The 18039-nt window shown below is 41.6% G+C and overlaps 3 protein-coding genes across 5 annotated transcripts in view; 1 reads left to right on the top strand and 2 right to left on the bottom strand.

The window, feature by feature from the left end:
- camkmt (calmodulin-lysine N-methyltransferase) overlaps positions 1-554 on the bottom strand; it is a 118873-nt gene extending 118319 nt beyond the window's left edge. The window contains exon 1 of the mRNA XM_028602731.1: positions 492-554. The gene's annotated coding sequence lies outside the window, so the exon portion shown is untranslated. The remainder of the gene's footprint in view (positions 1-491) is intronic.
- Positions 71-9343, top strand: prepl (prolyl endopeptidase like). 2 transcript variants are annotated; one of them, XM_028602728.1, is made up of 15 exons: positions 71-450; positions 1276-1404; positions 1507-1573; positions 1881-2061; positions 2200-2288; positions 2407-2533; positions 2611-2827; positions 3104-3295; positions 3819-4031; positions 4245-4420; positions 5035-5251; positions 5430-5579; positions 6778-6904; positions 7919-8007; positions 8438-9343. In XM_028602728.1, exons 1-15 carry the CDS (start codon positions 319-321, stop codon positions 8513-8515), a joined length of 2184 nt encoding a protein of 727 aa, XP_028458529.1. In that variant the 5' UTR covers positions 71-318; the 3' UTR covers positions 8516-9343. The 2 variants fall into 2 exon arrangements, with proteins under 2 accessions (XP_028458529.1, XP_028458530.1); XM_028602729.1 differs by lacking the exon at positions 3819-4031.
- Positions 8639-16254, bottom strand: slc3a1 (solute carrier family 3 member 1). 2 transcript variants are annotated; one of them, XM_028602727.1, is made up of 10 exons: positions 15705-16254; positions 15062-15241; positions 14783-14928; positions 14486-14611; positions 13899-14018; positions 10769-10893; positions 10160-10361; positions 9803-9985; positions 9277-9402; positions 8639-9194 (listed from the first exon to the last, which is right to left on the bottom strand). In XM_028602727.1, exons 1-10 carry the CDS (start codon positions 16126-16128, stop codon positions 8763-8765), a joined length of 2064 nt encoding a protein of 687 aa, XP_028458528.1. In that variant the 5' UTR covers positions 16129-16254; the 3' UTR covers positions 8639-8762. The 2 variants fall into 2 exon arrangements, with proteins under 2 accessions (XP_028458528.1, XP_028458527.1); XM_028602726.1 differs by having other exon boundaries at positions 9803-10361.
- Positions 16255-18039: the final 1785 nt, after the last annotated feature.

Below are 18039 nucleotides of genomic sequence, written 5' to 3'. Positions count from 1 at the left end.
GCATATCTGAATTTGATTACTTTAGTCTGGCGTTGCTCGCTACGTCATCCACAGCGCGCTTTGTTTAGGAAATGATGCACGTGCATAGAATTTGCTCGCTGCTGTCAACGGTTAACCAACAGCAGAATGGTTGATTTAATTAACGAAACGATACATATTTCAGGTTGAAGTACAATGCTTATTTGTTATATGAAACGTAAGCGTTTATTGTCACGATGACCCACATCAACTTACAGTGACAGTTATTTAAAACCACATATCCACAGCTATCATGTGTTAACTGATTAGCTGATTAACCGTTGACGTTACATCTTCGTAATGGCTTTTCTCTCCTCTCTGTTGTGTTCATCTGCTCGTCTCGTTACACTATCTCGGTTACGATTTTGGGAGCTCGCCGTTTGCAAAAGGATAACATGGCTCTCCTTGTCAGTCCAACGTTGTTACACGTCGGTAAGGGTGTTCAGTTAACGTTAAGATGTTGTTCTGCTTACCTTATGCTTTAGGCTTGGTGTGAAATTCCTGACTGTTAAGCTATCTCGTCGATAACGTCAAGTCATCCATTATTCAAAACGGTGTCTTTTCACCAGGCTGACAAAACTAGTCTTGTACCGAGCCACAGATAAGTGCTGCATAGGGCTGAAATTGAGCCCTTACGGATGTGTCTCACTGCACTGAGATGGTAATACGTTACAGGGAATGGACACATGATCATCAGTACAGTATAAATAATGTCAGAGGATGTTGTTTGTTTCCAGTAATAATTTCCATATACTCAAATTTAGAGTCAGTTTGTTGGATGTCATCATGATACCACCCAGCCAAATCACAACTTTGCCAATCCTTACAACCTAGAATGTAATGCCACCAGGGAAGAATGTAGGACTCTTGCATTCATTGCGGTGAATTTAAAGGTGGAAAAAAACATTGTTCAGCACTCTGATATCTAACAATAGCATGTTTAACACAAGCAATCTTCATATATCACTCCCATTCTAAACTGTGTTGCTTAACATTTTGAGAAATCGTCATTTTACATTACAAAAATACAATCCTCAGTTATTACATATGTATTTTAACATTGCCAAAATAACACCTATATGCCAGTTCACTGAATTGTTTACAAACTATAATCCTCTTATTTAATGGTTCAGTGTATTAAACCTTTGACTCTTGCACAGGATACAAGAATATTGATTGAAACAGCAATGACCCTTGCAATTTGCAAAAAATCTTAAAAGTCTTAATTATTTTATTTTTTTAAATGTTTTATTTCAGGACACTTCAAACCCTTCAGTTGATCATCTCCGCTCTGGACTTGAGAGGTACAAGGACTTGCAGAAGTATTTCAACAGGAGACTGAAAGCAACATACCGCAAGTTTTCCAACATACCTGATTACTCAGTGGTAAGGCCTGCCGTCTGCTTTGGGTTTACACTCATCCAGCTGTTGAGGCATTTGTGAAATTTTTTTTTTTTTTACAATTCACTGTAATTTATCTTGACACAGGTCTGTGGACATCACCATGTGTATTTTATTGAGGGTGATGGCATCTACAGAATGGACCAGAGACAAAGTAAGCAGTAAACATGAATGTAGCTTGACCACTGTTAACAACTCCTAAAGCCAGCAACTTGGGAACAGAGATCTGTGATGTTATTGCATTCAAAAGACTAGAGTTCATCCATAGGTATTTAATTAAAAGTCATTTTAAAGAGAACAGGTGGCAAATCAAAAACAAGATTACAGAAGTTAAACTGCAGTACCGTTTTATATATATATATATATATATATATATATATATATATATATATATATATATATATATATATATTTCATTTCATACTTTCATGAATGACTTAGTTTTCTCTCCCTGTTTGAAGGTGAGCCGGTGCCAGAGCAGGTGCTAAATCTAGGACAAGTCTCTGGACAGGAGGAGAAGACAGGACTTGATAGTGAAGAGAGAAAGCAGAGGATTCAGTGGACGGTCCAGAGAATACGTCTGTCCCCACAGGAAAAACATCTTGCTGCCACATTAAAAGCTACTCACAGAGAAGAGCCGAGGTGAAAATAATATAAATTAACATACAGAATATTCTTTTATTTGGCAGCAATGGTTTTTTATATATTTTTTCATTGTCAAAATGTAAACTGTTACAGTTACTGAATGAATAAATAGACAATTGTCCTGTGACAATCCAGGTGTGTGGTTGTGAGGCTTGGAAAGGGAAATTCCTCACCCCTGGATCCCCCACACGTTGTATTCACAAAGGACAAAGTCTTCAGCTTGGGTACATTTTTAATAGTTTGCACTTGTTAACAATGTATTTCAGTAACACTATAGGTAATTGTGATCTAGCTAAAATAAAAAGGATATTTTTGTATAAATCTGTGTCTGCATGGGTAAAGAGTGGGCCACAGACGAGGTTCTGTTTTACACGACTTTGGAGGGTCTACGCTGCAGCAGAGTGTTTCGGCTGGACCTGACCTCCAGTGGAAGCAGAATAACTTCTGTGTATGAGGAAACGCATCCTGAGTAAGTGTAAGTAATGTTACTTCTGAGCTGTCTCTGCTCCCACACCATCTCTAATTGATACACTGACGTCTCCCCAGTGTGTTTGTGGAGGTTGCCCTTTCCAGAGACCGACAGATACTGAGCATCAACTGCAACAGCAGGACCAGTTCAAAGGTGCTGCTAATTGATAGAACAACATCCCATTTAGAGGCTTTCCTGGTTCAGCCACGCCAGCTGGACCTCATGTACCATGTGGAGCACTGGAGAAAGTGTCTGGTTATACTAACTAATACAGGGCCTGGACAAGAATATCAGGTAGAGTTAGTACCATACACTTACAAACACACACAGTCTAGGGTGCATGCATTTTTTACATAAATACAATGTGGAAACAGTGTTTCAGAAGTTACAATGTTTTTAAAAGGTTTATGTTCTTTGGCACCCTTTAATGTGTCCCCTGTTTACTGATTTGACTAGAAGTAGTTGTCCCTATTAGTAACTCTATTCTGTTGTGGTAACTCAGAGAATTACATTTGGAAGGAGAAAAACATGCTGATAAATATTTTGTTTTAATTTTAAAATAATAACTAGGTGGTACAGGCCCCTCTCTCAGAGCCATCCATGGTCTCCTGGGCGCCGTTGTTTACCCCAGGCCCTGGCACTGCAATAAAAGACATGGATGTGGTCGGAGACCACTGTGTGTTGGTTGCGAGAACACCAGCCGGTGAACTCGTCCTGATCGTGGTCCCACTGACCCGTACCAAGGAGGCATACACTGTACAGGTCAGTGTGACCTAAAAAACCTTACTTACCTCTTTGCTGGCGTGCTTGCTATTAGTCATGTAACTTGCTTTTTTACCATTTAGTTTTTCTGTTAAATTGCTTCAAAGTTTTAGACACCTGCATCAACTCATCAATCAAACACTAACAGCACACAGCATGAGGCCAACCCAAAGGGTGTGTGTGTGTGTGTGTGTGTGTGTGTGTGTGTGTGTGTGTGTGTGTGTGTGTGTGTGTGTGTGTGTGTGTGTGTGTGTGTGTGTGTGTGTGTGTGTGTGTGTGTGTGTGTGTGTGTGACGTTTGAATATATTGAATGAATATCTGAATATATTGAATGAAAGTCTTCAAACTTTTATTCAATATATTCAAGGTTCATTCAATATATTCAGACTTTCATTCAATATATTCAAACTAATATATATATATATATATATATATATAAAAACATTTCCTAAATGGCATGCCATAATACACATATCTTGCTTTTATCTCTTATACCCATATACTGTATTTCTATACTCCCAAGCTCCCCTCCTGGGCCTGTGCAATCCAAACCAAGAAACCATGCATGGCAGACCAACACAGTGTGTTAGAGTTCTTGATTTCATCTCCAGTCCACTTCCCGGTGCCCTATTGTCTATACCCTGAGGATGGGCTACTTTTATCAGGCACTGAAGATGGGTCCTCCCCAGAGAAGCAGGGCAATTATACCACCACACGCTTAGAGGCCTGCAACCAAGTGAGAACACTTGACATATAAGACGCATGTACACACACTGAAACAGTATCAGCAGGGAGGTAAGCATTTTTGGCAGCTAGCCACCAGAGACCTCAATAGTACACACGGCAGGTGATGACATATATGCAAAACAAATTTCTAAGACTTGTTTCAAGATCATTTAACAATAAGCAACGTCTACTCCAGACCAGTCTCTCTGCCTCTCCTCTGTAGGATGGTACCTTGGTGCCAGTGACACTGTTTCATTCACTACCTGTGGAGGGTTTGAGTCAGGCGCCACTACTGGTCCATGTCTATGGAGCTTATGGCAGAGATCTCAACATGGACTTCTGCCCAGAGAAAAGGCTGCTGCTGGAGCAGGGCTGGGCTCTGGCCTACTGCCACATCAGGTAACGTATTACCCCTCCAGCAGCCTAAATACGAACCTGATTGGCTCAGCAGTTTTTTTGGTGATGAGATGCATGAATTATGTAAATAATCAGGGTTCATATGTTTTGAAAAAACCTGGAAAAGTTATGGAATTTGAAAAATGCAAATTCCAGGCCTGGAAAGGTTTTGGAAACATAAAAAGACCCAAAAAGTTTTGGAAAAGTCATGGATATGTTTTAACACAGCATAATAATATGTCATTAATAAATGTATTTTCACGTCGTCTTAACCTCAACGTTCTATTCGGGGAGCGATATTATGAATCCCACTATGAACCGCATAAATTGTCATTCATTTTATAGTTAAACCTCTGAGGGTACACTTTAACACAGATTTTTATTCTTATTGTATAATGTCGACTGACATTTTCAGGAACACATAGTCATGGAAATTTGCCGGAAAAGTATTGGTTAAAATGCGTATGAACCCTGAATAATACTTGAGCTTGCATTGCTTGTGTATCGATGTTGTGCAGCAGGAAATTGCTGGAAAATGTCTGCGAGTGCTAATTAAGTCTGGAATTCACATTGGTGTGTTGAAGTGAATCTATGTTATTTACCTTTGCACCTCTTAGAGGTGGAGGAGAGCGGGGTCTGTCCTGGCAAAGACAAGCTAGTGTGGAGGGGAAGCAGAGAGGAGTGGAGGACCTCCAGGCCTGTCTCCATCACCTCTTCTCTTTAGGAGTCTCCTCTCCTCAACTCACTGCCCTTACAGCCTGCAGTGCTGGGGCTGTGCCAGTGGCAGCGCTGTGTAACAGACACCCACACATGATGCGGGCTGTCACACTGCAGGTAAGATGTTAAATCATAAGAATATTAGGGACTTGTGTCTTCCTTTACAGAGCAGGCGTAATGGTTAAATATATATATAAATATACAGTAGATTGAAGGACAGTCTCCCTACTCATTACACCACAGTGTAAACACATTGCACACACACATCCAAAGCCATCTCTTTTCCTGTGTTCAGGCTCCTTTCCTGGATGTGTTGGGAACAATGGAGGATCCCAACCTGCCTCTAACTTTGGAGGATAGAGAAGAATGGGGGGACCCAGTAGGAAACCCAAAACATAGACTTACCATCTCCTCCTACTGTCCCCTTCACAACGTTACCCCTCAGGTATTGAGAGGAAGACCGTTAAGGGAGAAATGTAGCTGCAGTTTTTTTATGTATTTGCTTTAGAAAGGCATTTGGCATGGCATTTTTCAGCTTCAGGTATCTGTACTTAGCCTGGTCCTACCAGACTCTCGTACATTTCATTTGTACAGATGTACAATTGACAAGTGTTAACTTCCTTGAAGGCGGTTACTCTGTTGAAGTTTAAAACTGTTGGATCTGCCCAGAGCCACTCTGGATCTGCAATAACCAATCGCTAACGTTTGGTCGTGACGTCGGCTTAGCATCGCTAGCATTCGCCTTAAAAAACTCTTTCACCGCTAATGGAGCAAGGTGGAAAATCAAACTTTTCCTGAACCCCCGTGGGGAGGAGGGCCACAACATCATGGCCACCAACACAACTCAGCAAAGATTGTTCTTGCTCGGGCTTTAACTTCTGGATATTCGGCAGCGTTGCCACAACGGCCCGAATGGCTTCACTTGCATCTTTCTCCGCCGCCATTACGGAACTGCAACTCAAACTAGCGCACGTCCTCAACGTCATCGTTCTCAGCCACTCCCACTGTTCGCTGATTGGACCGGTAAAGATTTGACAAAAGATTTGATAAAATGAAAATTGAACGGAAGTACGTAGGAGGGGGGAGCCAGGCTAATCTGTACTGTGATTAAGATTTTATTTTGAGATTTAATCTGATTTGTAGGCTACCATGTAGTTTTACTGTTAATAAATTTCCCCTGCAATGTAAATTGGCCTGTTCTGGTACGGTAGGTAACAGACAGTTAATTCAGACTATGTTGAAAACCCATTTTATATTCCCATGGCCCAGATTTTGTTCCAGAGCCAGTGTTTGAATAGCACAGGACCAGTAGCTCTGCTTATTTAGTCCCACCACTGATTTATACTGAAAAATATACCGAAAGCCTTAACTTCTTGATTGTACCGCATACATCCCACAGACAACTATATTGTAAGATTACTTGTTAAAAGAATCAATAACAAAAATGTACCGAATGCCTTACAAATTTCGATAGAGCATACAGAGGACCATTTATAATTTGTGTGTGTGTGTGTGTGTGTGTGTGTGTGTGTGTGTGTGTGTGTGTGTGTGTGTGTGTGTGTGTGTGTGTGTGTGTGTGTGTGTGTGTGTGTGTGTGTGTGTGTGTGTGTGTGTGTGTGTGTGTGTGTGTGTGTGTGTGTTAGCGCTACCCATCAATTCTGCTGACAGCCTACAGCGGTGATGCCAGGGTCCCTCTGGCAGGTGTCCTCAAATACGCTGAGCAGCTAAAGAGCGCCATTCATACGCACTTCACCATGAAACCAAAGTCAGGTACATGCACACATGAACTCTCACACATGCTGTCACAACAACTAATTCACTTGTTGATCACGTAGATGCATGTGTGCAGCCATGCGTGCTATTGTACAAATGTGTGTGTTTGTGTACATCTGTCTGTGTCTTTCTGCATTCTACAATAGATTTTCCATTTGTTTCCACATCCTTTTATGTGTAATTTTTGCATCATCAGAGGTTTTAATAGTTCAGGGTCAGCTCCCAATAGTAGTGTCAGTGTGCATGTCTGGAGAGGCAGCAGAAACGGACGTATGGCTGGCTGTCTGGGGAAACTTCTAACAGCATTTGAAGTTGATGACCAAAGAATAGCATAGGTCACCTTGTAGTATAGCGTGTGTCAGCTAATTGCTCACATTTCCCCCTAGATGGGCTCTTTCTCCCTCTCACTTATAATCTGCCTTCACCACATTGGTGGTACTCCTCTTTACACCCCTCTCTCTTCCTCTATCACTGCCTCCACTCTTCTTGATTCAAATGCCCACATTATCTCTCTCTTTCCCCCTCTCTCACTTTTCTGTTGTTCATACACACATACACCAGGCAGCTTAAGTGTCTGTGTATGTGTGTATATGTCTCCTAATCTGTCTCTCTCGGTTCTCCGGAGTCTTTGATAAAGTGCTGATGGCATAGACACACGCAGGCCCATTAGCATGGTAAAGAGATAGTGTATCAGAGCAGGAGATTAGACGCCACAGACTGGGAGCTGTCAAGGTCAAGACCGCACTTGTGAAACAGCCCGTACCACAGAGACGGGGAGGGGGGATAATATGGTGGGGTTTGAGGAGAGGGAGGGCAATATCAGATGGAAGAACGAATGAAGAGAGAGAAAGAGAAAAGATGTGGAGCAACTGGACAGAGAGAGAAGGGGAGCAGAGAAAGTGGGCATGCAATCAGATAAGGGAAGTGTCTGTGAGGAAGTTTTAAACATAAGAGATCTTCTCCCCCATTCTGCCTTTGACCTCCGACTCTCTGTCTTCCTCCTTCTTTAAGAATGTGAACCAGCACCAAACATAGTTCTAAATATCCAACCTGGAGCAAATCACCTCGGACCAGAAGACCTAGAACTGATGCTGGAGGAGGTAATGCACTACAAGACTGTAGAGGTGAAAGGGATTTGAAGCTTTGGAAAATTATATTTTAAATTTCAAGCTTTTTGTGTGCTTCCAGAATACTTCTACGAATAAGGCGAATTAGACACAAGTACCTCTATTTGATGATTTTTTTTTTTTTTCCAATAATTAATTTTGCTTGTTGACAACTGCTCTTAAATCCACTGAAAATTCACATCCACACTGAAAAGTGACAATAATGTAAACACAATTTGACCACACCATAGTATTGGTGTGGTCACAAGTCATTTGTAATAAACAGCTGCCGAATCTGGGCTGTGCCCGATTTTGCTTTAGCCTGACCCTTTCCTCACATTGTGAACACTAACGTTAGTTTCATCAGTTGAGTTTATAGGCACAGACTGAGAAATGTATCCTATTTCTTTTCTCCCCGACACAGGAAGCCCTCACCCTAGCATTCCTGTACACCGAGCTGGGCCTGGACCCTCCTCGGCCTCCACGCAAGGGGAAGAGATAGCACAGCCATCAGGAGGCAGTCAGGAATCAAAGGACAAATGACCCCAAACATCTATTATTATGACACAATGGTGCCCAAATCTTTCACAGTACAAGTGGAAGAGAAGACAAAATCAACAGTGAATGTATTGCAATGGTCCTCTTTATTATATGACAAATCCCTTACAGAGGACACACCAAAGAAGAATCTTGATTATTTGATTGCTGCTGTGAAACTGTAATACCTAAAATGGCACTGTCTATTCATGTTAGCATTTATAAAGTATGTCCATGGCACTCAAATAGCAGGCCTTCTCAGAGACGTAGCACTGTTCGGGGTGGTTGGGGTTAAACCGAGTGTGGGTGGAGTAGCGAATCACCAAACCCTCTCCTGCCTCTGTCAGGACACGCGACTTTTGTAACACCTTGCCGTTATTGATTTGGTTTGTGCTCATCAGCACCTTCAACTGGTCTGGCAACTCCCGAATAGAGGAGAGATCTGTGGTGGCAGATTCTTTACCAAAGTTAAGCACCATGAGAAAAGCTTGGTCAAGCCCATCCAGCTCTCTGAGGTAAGAGAAGACACTGGCGTCAGCGTGGACGTAGCAGAACCATCCACGGTGAAGGGGGAGCTCTGACTGACGCAGGGTGTTCAGGAAACGGTACTGAGCCAGAACAGAGCCTTCATCTTTCTTTTGGACCTAGAAAGAGAATGAGATCAACTTGAGCAAGCTCGGGCCAGATGTTTCTCCAGAGTTGAACAGTATTGAAAGAGTTCTGTACCTCCACATTGACACTTCTGTAGTCAGGGTGTACAGGCAGCCAGGTGCTGTTTGTTTTGATGTTAAATCCCGCGTTCATGTCACCACTCCACTGCATCGGAGACCGCCCAGGGTCCCGACTGGCACTCTGCAGTGGAAGGACAGGAATCATTTTAGCTGACTGAATGTAAAGGACACACTTTCATGATGTACGTACATTCAGTTGCTAGTTTATTAGGTACAGTAAGATAAAACTAATGCGGTCTCAAATACAACAAACCTGCAATAAATCTGACCATCATGAAGGTTTAATTGTTCAGTTTTGTTGAAATTGTAAATAGAAAATGTGATGAAGCTTTGGGCCTTTTCCAGGCTGTACATTGTGGTGCAGTTAAAGACATTTTCATCACTATTTATAGTCAAAACACTCATTGTCAATGTCATTAAATAAACTGGTCTTTTTTTTGTGTGCAGCTACTGCATTTGGCAGATGTAACAGTGATTTTATTTTTTTTTTTTTTTTTTTTAAGTGTAGACACAGTACTGACAGCATTGTATTTGCCAGCAGGATCCTGTATCTGACTGTTGGTGACATTAATGTTCTCCATGCCGATCTCCTCGCCATAGTAGGTGGTGGGTGTGCCTGGGAGGGTCAGCAGCAGCATGTTGATGACACGTATGTAGATCTGACTTGCACTTGAGGCAATTCGAGGCTTGTCATGGTTCCCAACCTGATAACAGGGGAGGTAATAGAAATACAAGAGAAGGTGGACAGGTGAGTGAGATAGGTTGGGAAGGAAGAAGCCAGGGTGAATGGAATGGGTTTCGGTCATGGAAGCTGATGGTAAAAAGTGAAGGATATGGGATGGATAAAGATCAAGTGAGGCCTCAGACTCCTGACTTACCACCCAGTTGGGCCATTTTCCCTTGGGCATGTTGGCCATCCACAAATGGACCAGATCTTTAACCCACAAGCCACTGGTGTTCTGAGGCAGGTACAGCAGGTAAAAGTTAAAGGGGAAGTCGCTTTCTCTAACCAGTGGGGTGCCATAGTACATCATGGTCTTTTCCACCTCCTGGTAATCATAGGACTCCATGACCATGAACCTGAAGTGGAGCAAGAACTTGTGTATGATAACAAGCAATCTCATCCTCAGCCATAAACTGCTCTTACATTGCATTTGCCTTTAACAAAAGGATTTATTAATGTCACACTAAAAAATTAATTTGTATCAGAAAATGTATTATAATTATGTCTTAGTACTACTATGTGTTAAGTGAGTAGTTAATATTATCAATATTTATAGACCGTAGTGAAACCGTTATGTTGGACAAGGCCACTCAAATTGTAAATAAAATATCTGACACAAGTGCAACACAATACAATACACAGGATTGTTGCATAAGAAATAAAATTATGAACAATGAGCTACGTGATCCTTATGGCATCATCGTCATACGTAGTAGCAAATTCAGTATGTAAGATCATTATCCGTCCCAATTTGATCCCATACCTGTATTTTCCAGGCTCCCGGCTGTAGACATCCAGCACTGCCCTCCAGCCTCTCAGCAGGTCATGCAAACCCAGCTGAGTGTAGGTGTAGTCATGGTGGAGGTCAAACTCTGTCTTTACAGATTCCTGGAGTGTAAATATAAAGATATATGAAGTAATGTAGCAATTATTGGATTGCTGGCCTATTGGATTAGTAGGTTTGGTTAAGGTGGTCCATTCATAGTAAAGCTTCACCCTGAGATCATCAACTATAGTGGATTAAGAGAACCCAACAGTATTTTCCTCTGCACACTGGGAGTAAGGAGAACTTGGGTGTAAATGTGTTTCTTTGTCGGGTTAAAGCACGGGGTCCAGTCAGGCTAGGTAGTTGGAAAATAAGTAGAAACCAGAAACAGACAGGGTAGGCTTTTGGGTTCAATAATGAAGGAGTACTATGTAACAAATGTTCAAGGTTTTGTGCTAACTTTATATGTACCTTATTGGTTGTAATAGTCTTCATAAAAAAAGCAAGAAGACAGTATACAGTTAAAAGAGACAGACAGAAAAATAAGTGCTGTTAAGTTATACCCATGGGGAAATTTGAGCCGCTGGGCCCTAATGTGACCACAAAGACCACTGCAAAACACAAGGTTAATCATTTTAAGTGAATCAGCACTATTCAAGGACAGTGACATAATACTCCCAAAACTAACACCTAGTACAGATGTCTTTTTGTGTGGGAGAACTCAAACACAGAGACAACCCACAAACTCCACAAAGAAAGGGCCAGGCCATGAATCTATTCACTGACTAAATTACTGAGGCAGCGCTAACCACTGAGCTGACGTGCTGCCACATGAGCGAATCATTCAGCCAACAGCCAGTAAAGCACATAGTTGGTCTGAAATTAAATCTATAACCAGCAATAAAACAATAATGTTAATCAGTTATGACTGGCTGAATCACATTCAAGGCTGTGGTAAAATTCTCAATACCCCAATAAACACTCAGCTGTCTCTTTATTGCAGTGATGTGGTTCCACTTCATGGTAAATGCATGAAAATCTGAAATAAAGCTTGGCGTGGGCTATTCAAATTAGTCAGTCAATGCAGCAGTGAGTACCTCTCAGTCAACGGCAAGTAGACGAGTCAGTCTCAGTGTAACAGTTATTCTTCAGTGGTAAGTAATCCCCAATGATTTGCTAATCCACCAAAATATGCCTCTACTAATCTTTCCTCTGTGAGAAATAACTTCAGTCTCCATGGAACAAAAACTATTTCTTAGTGAGCTTAGTCTCGCTTTGCCAGACCCTCCTCCAAAGCGCGCCAAAGGAGGGTATTGGCTACTCCACATAGCATTCAAGGATGGGAGGAAAACATGCTCTGGTTTAATGGCACTTACACCGATCACAATAGTCATGGGCGGCACTAAACTACGCACAGAGCTGCTGCAAAATAGTCGTGCGAGAGAAAACTCAGAATGGACAGATAGTCGAGCTAGCTGTCTCAATTTATCCTGCAGAGAGCTGAGGAGCAGTCAACAAGTAGTCCTCATAAATCCACCAAATTTAAAATTCCAACACAAAGAAAGCGGAAGGAAACGAGAAATACATGAATCCGGCGGAATTTCCTGCAGCACCGGAGCTATTCCGGAAGTGGAACGCAAAGGATATAGACTATAGTGAGCTTAACTCTGCAGGAATCATGAACCATTTGAATTTCAAGAACTGTATTTTCTCCAGAAGGGCACAAGATGAACCTGATGTTTAAGCTTGAGATAAATAATGAATGATACATCATGTACAGAGCGAACTCTCCCACTCAGCTGTTGATTATGTTTGTTCTACCAGCTACACTGGAAAGTACTGCTTCAGTGGAGCTGCATCTGCCCACAGTGCTGCTGTCCTCCCTCCGATCATTAAAATCTGGACTCCGACTTGTCACACGTTACATAATACATAACCAAATGTTAGAACAGATTAGATTAAACTTTACTGTCATTGTGCAGAGTACAAGTACAAAGACAACGAAATGCAGTTTGCATTTAACCAGAAGTGCAAAAAAGCAAAAAAGTGCAATGTGATATACAAAGTATAGACAGGTGGTGCATAGGCAGGACAAGAAATATATTGCAGTGTAATAAGAGCAGAATAAATATGGCTATGTAAGATGAACATGTACAGATATGTGCAATGTAGTAGCGGTGACATTATAACAGTAGTAAGAATAATATAGATATATGCAGTGTATTAGCAGAATATATAATAAGAAAAACACAATAAATATGGATATTCTGTATAACCATATAAACAGATATGTACAGTATGTACAGCTATATGCAGTGTGGTAACATTATAAGAGTAGTAAGAAGAAGTGTATGTGCAGGATGAATAGTATGAAGAGCAATAGAATATGGCTATGTATAGGTGTAATTACAGTATGTGCATTTGTAAATAAATAAATAGAACAGTATGGGTGGGATAGGGAGGGTAGAGACAGAGATTGTTTACTAAAACTGAACGTTGATCTCTTGAGCTTAGAGAAAGAAGAGCTGCTATGTGATGAGAGCACAATAGAGCAGTAGCAAAAAGTAATGTATCTGAAACTATTGCAAACAGAAATACCTTACTGACTGAACAGACCTCGTGAATATTGTTTGTTACTTTATATTAATATAAAAAAATGAAACAAGACAAGCCAGACCTAACGACTTGTGACCATATTAGGGCTGGTATTGGGTCAGTGTCACAAAGCGGTAGTGACCGTCTCTCTCAAAAAATTAATAAATGCTTCTATTTTATTAAGGAATGAATCCAAAATGATAGCTACAACTGTATGGGATTTATGAATTCTTCACCCTCCGATGTCAGACACGGAAATTAAATTTGATTGGAATTGTACCTTGGGTTTTAAATGGTGTTACACCTGCTCTGCCATTTGATATGGATCATTTTCAACTGGCAGATCAGACAGACCGTACCATTTTTGGTGGCCGTGTTGAATCAACAATGTGAAGACAAACAGCTGCTAGAACTAAGCCGGCAGACATTGCTGCCTGTCACAAACAGCGGCCATAAGAGTCAACAATGGTACAGAAGCTGAACTGCACAGAGTCAGGTTAGATGTTATGAGGTGCTAAGAGGTGACACTCACTGCTGGTTTGCTCGGGTCCACCTGTGGTTCATCCCTCAAGTGTGTGGCCTCCAGCATGTGCTTCACTGCATCCATCCGGAACCCGTCCACTCCCTTCTCCAGCCAGAAATGAATAATATCCTAAAAGAGAATCATCATTTTTAAATACTGTGTCTAAAGTATGACTGTCGGGAAAATAGTGTGCTGAGTACAAGACCAGACTTGGTGCTGAAATGTCATTTGATTATGGTAAAATTGTTGTATTTTACACTCATTTCAGTACATGCACAATATACACACAGGCACAGTCTGTTTGTTGTACTTTGCGCTGTGCGTAGCAGCAGTTAAAAGCACACAAGGGTTAACCAGCTTAAGTTAAATGTGTAAACAGTTGGCCATCACACTTTTTTTTTGCTAGATTACAGAAGCTCGAGGGTACCTCAACAACCGTGGGACAGTGGAGAAGAGAAAACATGTAAGAACAACACTGAGTAAGATATTAGAATGAGATACAAAATATGTGAGTCACCGAACGCTTTTAGAAATGAGTCAATAGCAGAGATAATGGATGTGAGAAAGAGCGGCGTGTCAGACGAATGTAATCTTACGGTCATCTCTTTGTAGACATTTGGGTTTCTGAAGTTCAGGTCTGGTTGCTCCTTAAGGAACTGGTGCAGGTAGCATTGTCCTCTAACGTCATCATAAGTCCACGACGAGTTCCCAAACACACTCACCTGAGAGAAAGGAGGAGGGAAACAGAGGAGAAGAGGAGTAGGAAGTGTAGACATTAAGAAACTACCCATCTGAACTTTTTCCAACTCCAAATCATCCACTTGTAAATTCAAATACATCACACCTATATAGTGCAATGCATCAGTGAGGGTTTAGTGAAAATCAGTACCAACCCAATTATTAGGCCTCGGTGCGGTTGCATTGCAGTCGGTCCAGACGTAGTAATCCTCGTAGTGAGGATCTCTTGTTCGGCTCAAGTTGAACCAGCGGTGTCGGTCACTGGTGTGATTGGGAATGAAATCCATGATCAGCTTCAAACCTGGTTGAAACAGAGAGAGGTTAGTATGAGTCAAAGACATGCACCATGCTACCCCCCACCCCAAAACACATGTGATGCGTGATAATCCACCATCAAATCTCTACATACAGAGGGGGAAATGAAAGTAGCCTACCTTTGTTGTGCATTTCAGCCAGGAGCTCTTCAAAGTCTCGCATGGTTCCAAAGAGCGGGTCGACGGCCCGGAAATCTTCCACATCGTAGCCGAAGTCCTTCATGGGAGAGAGGTAGAAAGGACTGATCCAAACCGACTTGACCTTCAGGTACAGGAAGTGATCCAGCTGCTCCTGAATTCCTGCCAGACCAGAGACAACACAGTGATGACCACTGGAGTACTTGGTACCACTGACAAGTCCGGAGGCAAAGAAGAGCATACTGATGCTGTCAACAGTAGAGTTTACATGTATTTCGGTCATACGGTGCCATAATCATACTAGTAAAAACAATGTGGACAGGGATCTAAAAGCAAAAAAAAAAAAATCAGTTTTCCTTAAATAATGAATAGCTTATTAGGCTATCCCTTCCATGAGAATGCGTTCCAGAAGGAAAAGGTATTCTTAGGCTATTAGATGCATAGGCTACTTAGCCTGTAAAGCATCACTAAATGGCTTATTAGTCATTTATAAATCAGTTAGTTACACATTATAAACCCTTTATAAAAGGACTAAATGGAATATACCAAGTTTTGTAAAAGAGGTTAAATGAAAGCGCTTATTACTCCTTTATCAGTGCCCGCTGCAGGGTCAAGGGCATCTTACCTTTGAGGTCTCCGACCCCGTCTCCGTTGGAGTCTTTAAAGGACCGGGGATAAACCTGGTACACCGGGGAGGCCTGCCACCACTGCAGGCACCGCGGCGACAGCGCGATCACCGTGATGGTGAGCGCCACCAGCACCAGGGTGCAAGCCACCGTCAGCCAGAACAGGATCTCTCGGGGAACTCGGTACCGGGCCTGGGAGGAGTACTGCAGCAACACCTCCTTGGGCATCCCGGCGTAAGGTTTGATCTGCGTGTACTCCTCAGCCGCGTCCGAGTCCAGCTTCGGCGCGGCGGAGTCATGCTTCTCCCCGGGGTCGGCGCTGACGGTTTCCGCCGCTGACCCACCGCCTTCTACATCTTGATACCCGGGGTTTCTGGTGCACTCCCCCAGCTCCATACTACCGGGACCTTTTTTTAAACTCATCTGATTTAGCTTTTTAATGGGGAAAACCCGAAAACAATCGGTGCTGATTTAGACCTTCTGCAAGAAAACCGACTGACTCAAAGATACAATTTAACTGCTCTCAAGAGGGTCAGAGTACACACACACCTCCCCTCTCTCTCCCACACATTCCTCCACACACACACACACACACACACACACACACACACACACACACACACACACACACACACACACACACACACACACACACACACACACACACACACACACCTGAGGAATGTGGGAAACTGGAGAGTTGGATTGGAAGGGGTAGAGATTAGCATTTCTTGTTGCCATGTTGGCTGGGATATTGTGAGAGTAGTATTCATGCCCTTTACTTACTTCAATAAAAAGTAGTACCAGTGTGAAAATACTCGCAAAAGTTATTCATTCAAAATGTTACACGAGCAAGAGCACATCAAGTTGCATCACCAAAATGTACTGAAGTAACAAAATTTAAAGTAAACAAAGCCATTTTATTTTTCAAGCTCATTAAATTAACTCTATGAAGATTCTTAATCAACAAAGTAACTAGCAACTACAAATGTCACATTAAAGTACAATATCTCCTGAAAATACAAGTCCCTTAAATCTGTGCTGAAGTATACAGTACATGAGTTAAATGTTACTTTCCACCACTAGCTGGGACATTTACTGTATTTCCACTCCATCTACAACATCTAGGATGTGGAAAAAACATTTCAAGGACCAAAATGTTAGTGTTATTTGCAATAAAACAACAGATAAGAGATATTTATATATTATTGTAGTGTGAAATAAACTGAAAGAACTATAGTAATGATTAAGGTACCTCCTGGGTTTCTAAATTGTTATTAAGCATGCATGATGTCTTGCACACCAAATAAACATCCCTAACCCAATTTCACTGGGAGAAAGATTACTGCATGTCAAGTATGATCTATTAAACCTGTAGAATTACCAAAACTTAAATACATAATTGCTGCAAATCTCAATTGTTGCAATCATTTGTCCCATAATCCATGTTATGCACACCAAGCTGTGCCAAAAGACTTATGCTTTCTTTTCTGAGCTACATGGATAACACCAAAACAAATGTACAAACTTTCTACTGGGTTGCACAGTGCTGAACAGGGAAAGCTTACAAAAAGACACATAGCTTTCATTTGAAGTTGGCACTGAAAAAAAATACATAAACGGTTTTTAAACTTAAATCCAACTTTTATTGACATTTATGTTCACTGTATGGTCTGTAACATCACAATAGCATACTGGGAAATAAGTACAGGAAGAGATGGTGAATACCCTGGGAGTCTTATAAACCTCCCGTCCTTTAGTCCTCTCAAAGGTGAAGGTGAGTGGGTCACACGTTACGCTCAAATGCACACCGGCTTATTATTACCTCATTAGGTCTTCAAAATACAGCATTTTTTAATAAGGGCTAAAAACCACTGGAATAAATAAAAACAAGTGTAGAATTTATCATTGCCATTATACATCAGTCAGTGCTAACGATATGTATATAAATAGTGACCCGAGGCATCAGAAGGAGGCAAAGAGTACTAAGGCTCATTTCTATTCTAAAATGCCAACATGAGGAATGTCATGTCTCTCTTTCACCGTTTCCAAATTCTCACTTCCCTTCTGTGGTCCTTGCGGTCACATTGACCCCACATGGCCAGAATAACTGACAGGATCAGGAGACTATATGCTTCTTAAAATTCTCTTTACTTTAACATATCCTGAAATCAAAGTAACAAGTCAGGGTCAAATTATTTAGGCATCGCCCAACAACCAAAGTATCCTTCGAAAAGGAGGATTTTCTTTTTTAAACAAAGGGAGCCAATAGATCTTGTTTTGTCATTAAATGACTGTTGAAGAGAGACTGTGATGCTGCAGTGGAATCAGTGT

The sequence above is a fragment of the Perca flavescens genome, chromosome 17 (genome assembly GCF_004354835.1).
Source record: "Perca flavescens isolate YP-PL-M2 chromosome 17, PFLA_1.0, whole genome shotgun sequence".
NCBI lineage: Eukaryota > Metazoa > Chordata > Actinopteri > Perciformes > Percidae > Perca > Perca flavescens.
The sequence above is the reverse complement of the archived record's forward strand: the minus strand, read 5'-3'. Positions and strand labels throughout refer to the sequence as shown.

Excerpts from the sequence above, each read along its gene's own strand:
- prepl (XM_028602728.1), top strand. The coding sequence starts at position 319 with ATGGCTTTTCTCTCCTCTCTGTTGTGTTCATCTGCTCGTCTCGTTACA. Across the intron at positions 2,062-2,199 it reads ACTCACAGAGAAGAGCCGAG|GTGTGTGGTTGTGAGGCTTG; the intron begins GTGAAAATAATA and ends GTGACAATCCAG. Across the intron at positions 2,534-2,610 it reads TATGAGGAAACGCATCCTGA|TGTGTTTGTGGAGGTTGCCC; the intron begins GTAAGTGTAAGT and ends ACGTCTCCCCAG.
- slc3a1 (XM_028602726.1), bottom strand. The coding sequence starts at position 16,128 with ATGAGTTTAAAAAAAGGTCCCGGTAGTATGGAGCTGGGGGAGTGCACC. Across the intron at positions 14,929-15,061 it reads GGCTGAAATGCACAACAAAG|GTTTGAAGCTGATCATGGAT; the intron begins GTAGGCTACTTT and ends TGTTTCAACCAG. Across the intron at positions 10,362-10,768 it reads CGGGAGCCTGGAAAATACAG|GTTCATGGTCATGGAGTCCT; the intron begins GTATGGGATCAA and ends GCTCCACTTCAG.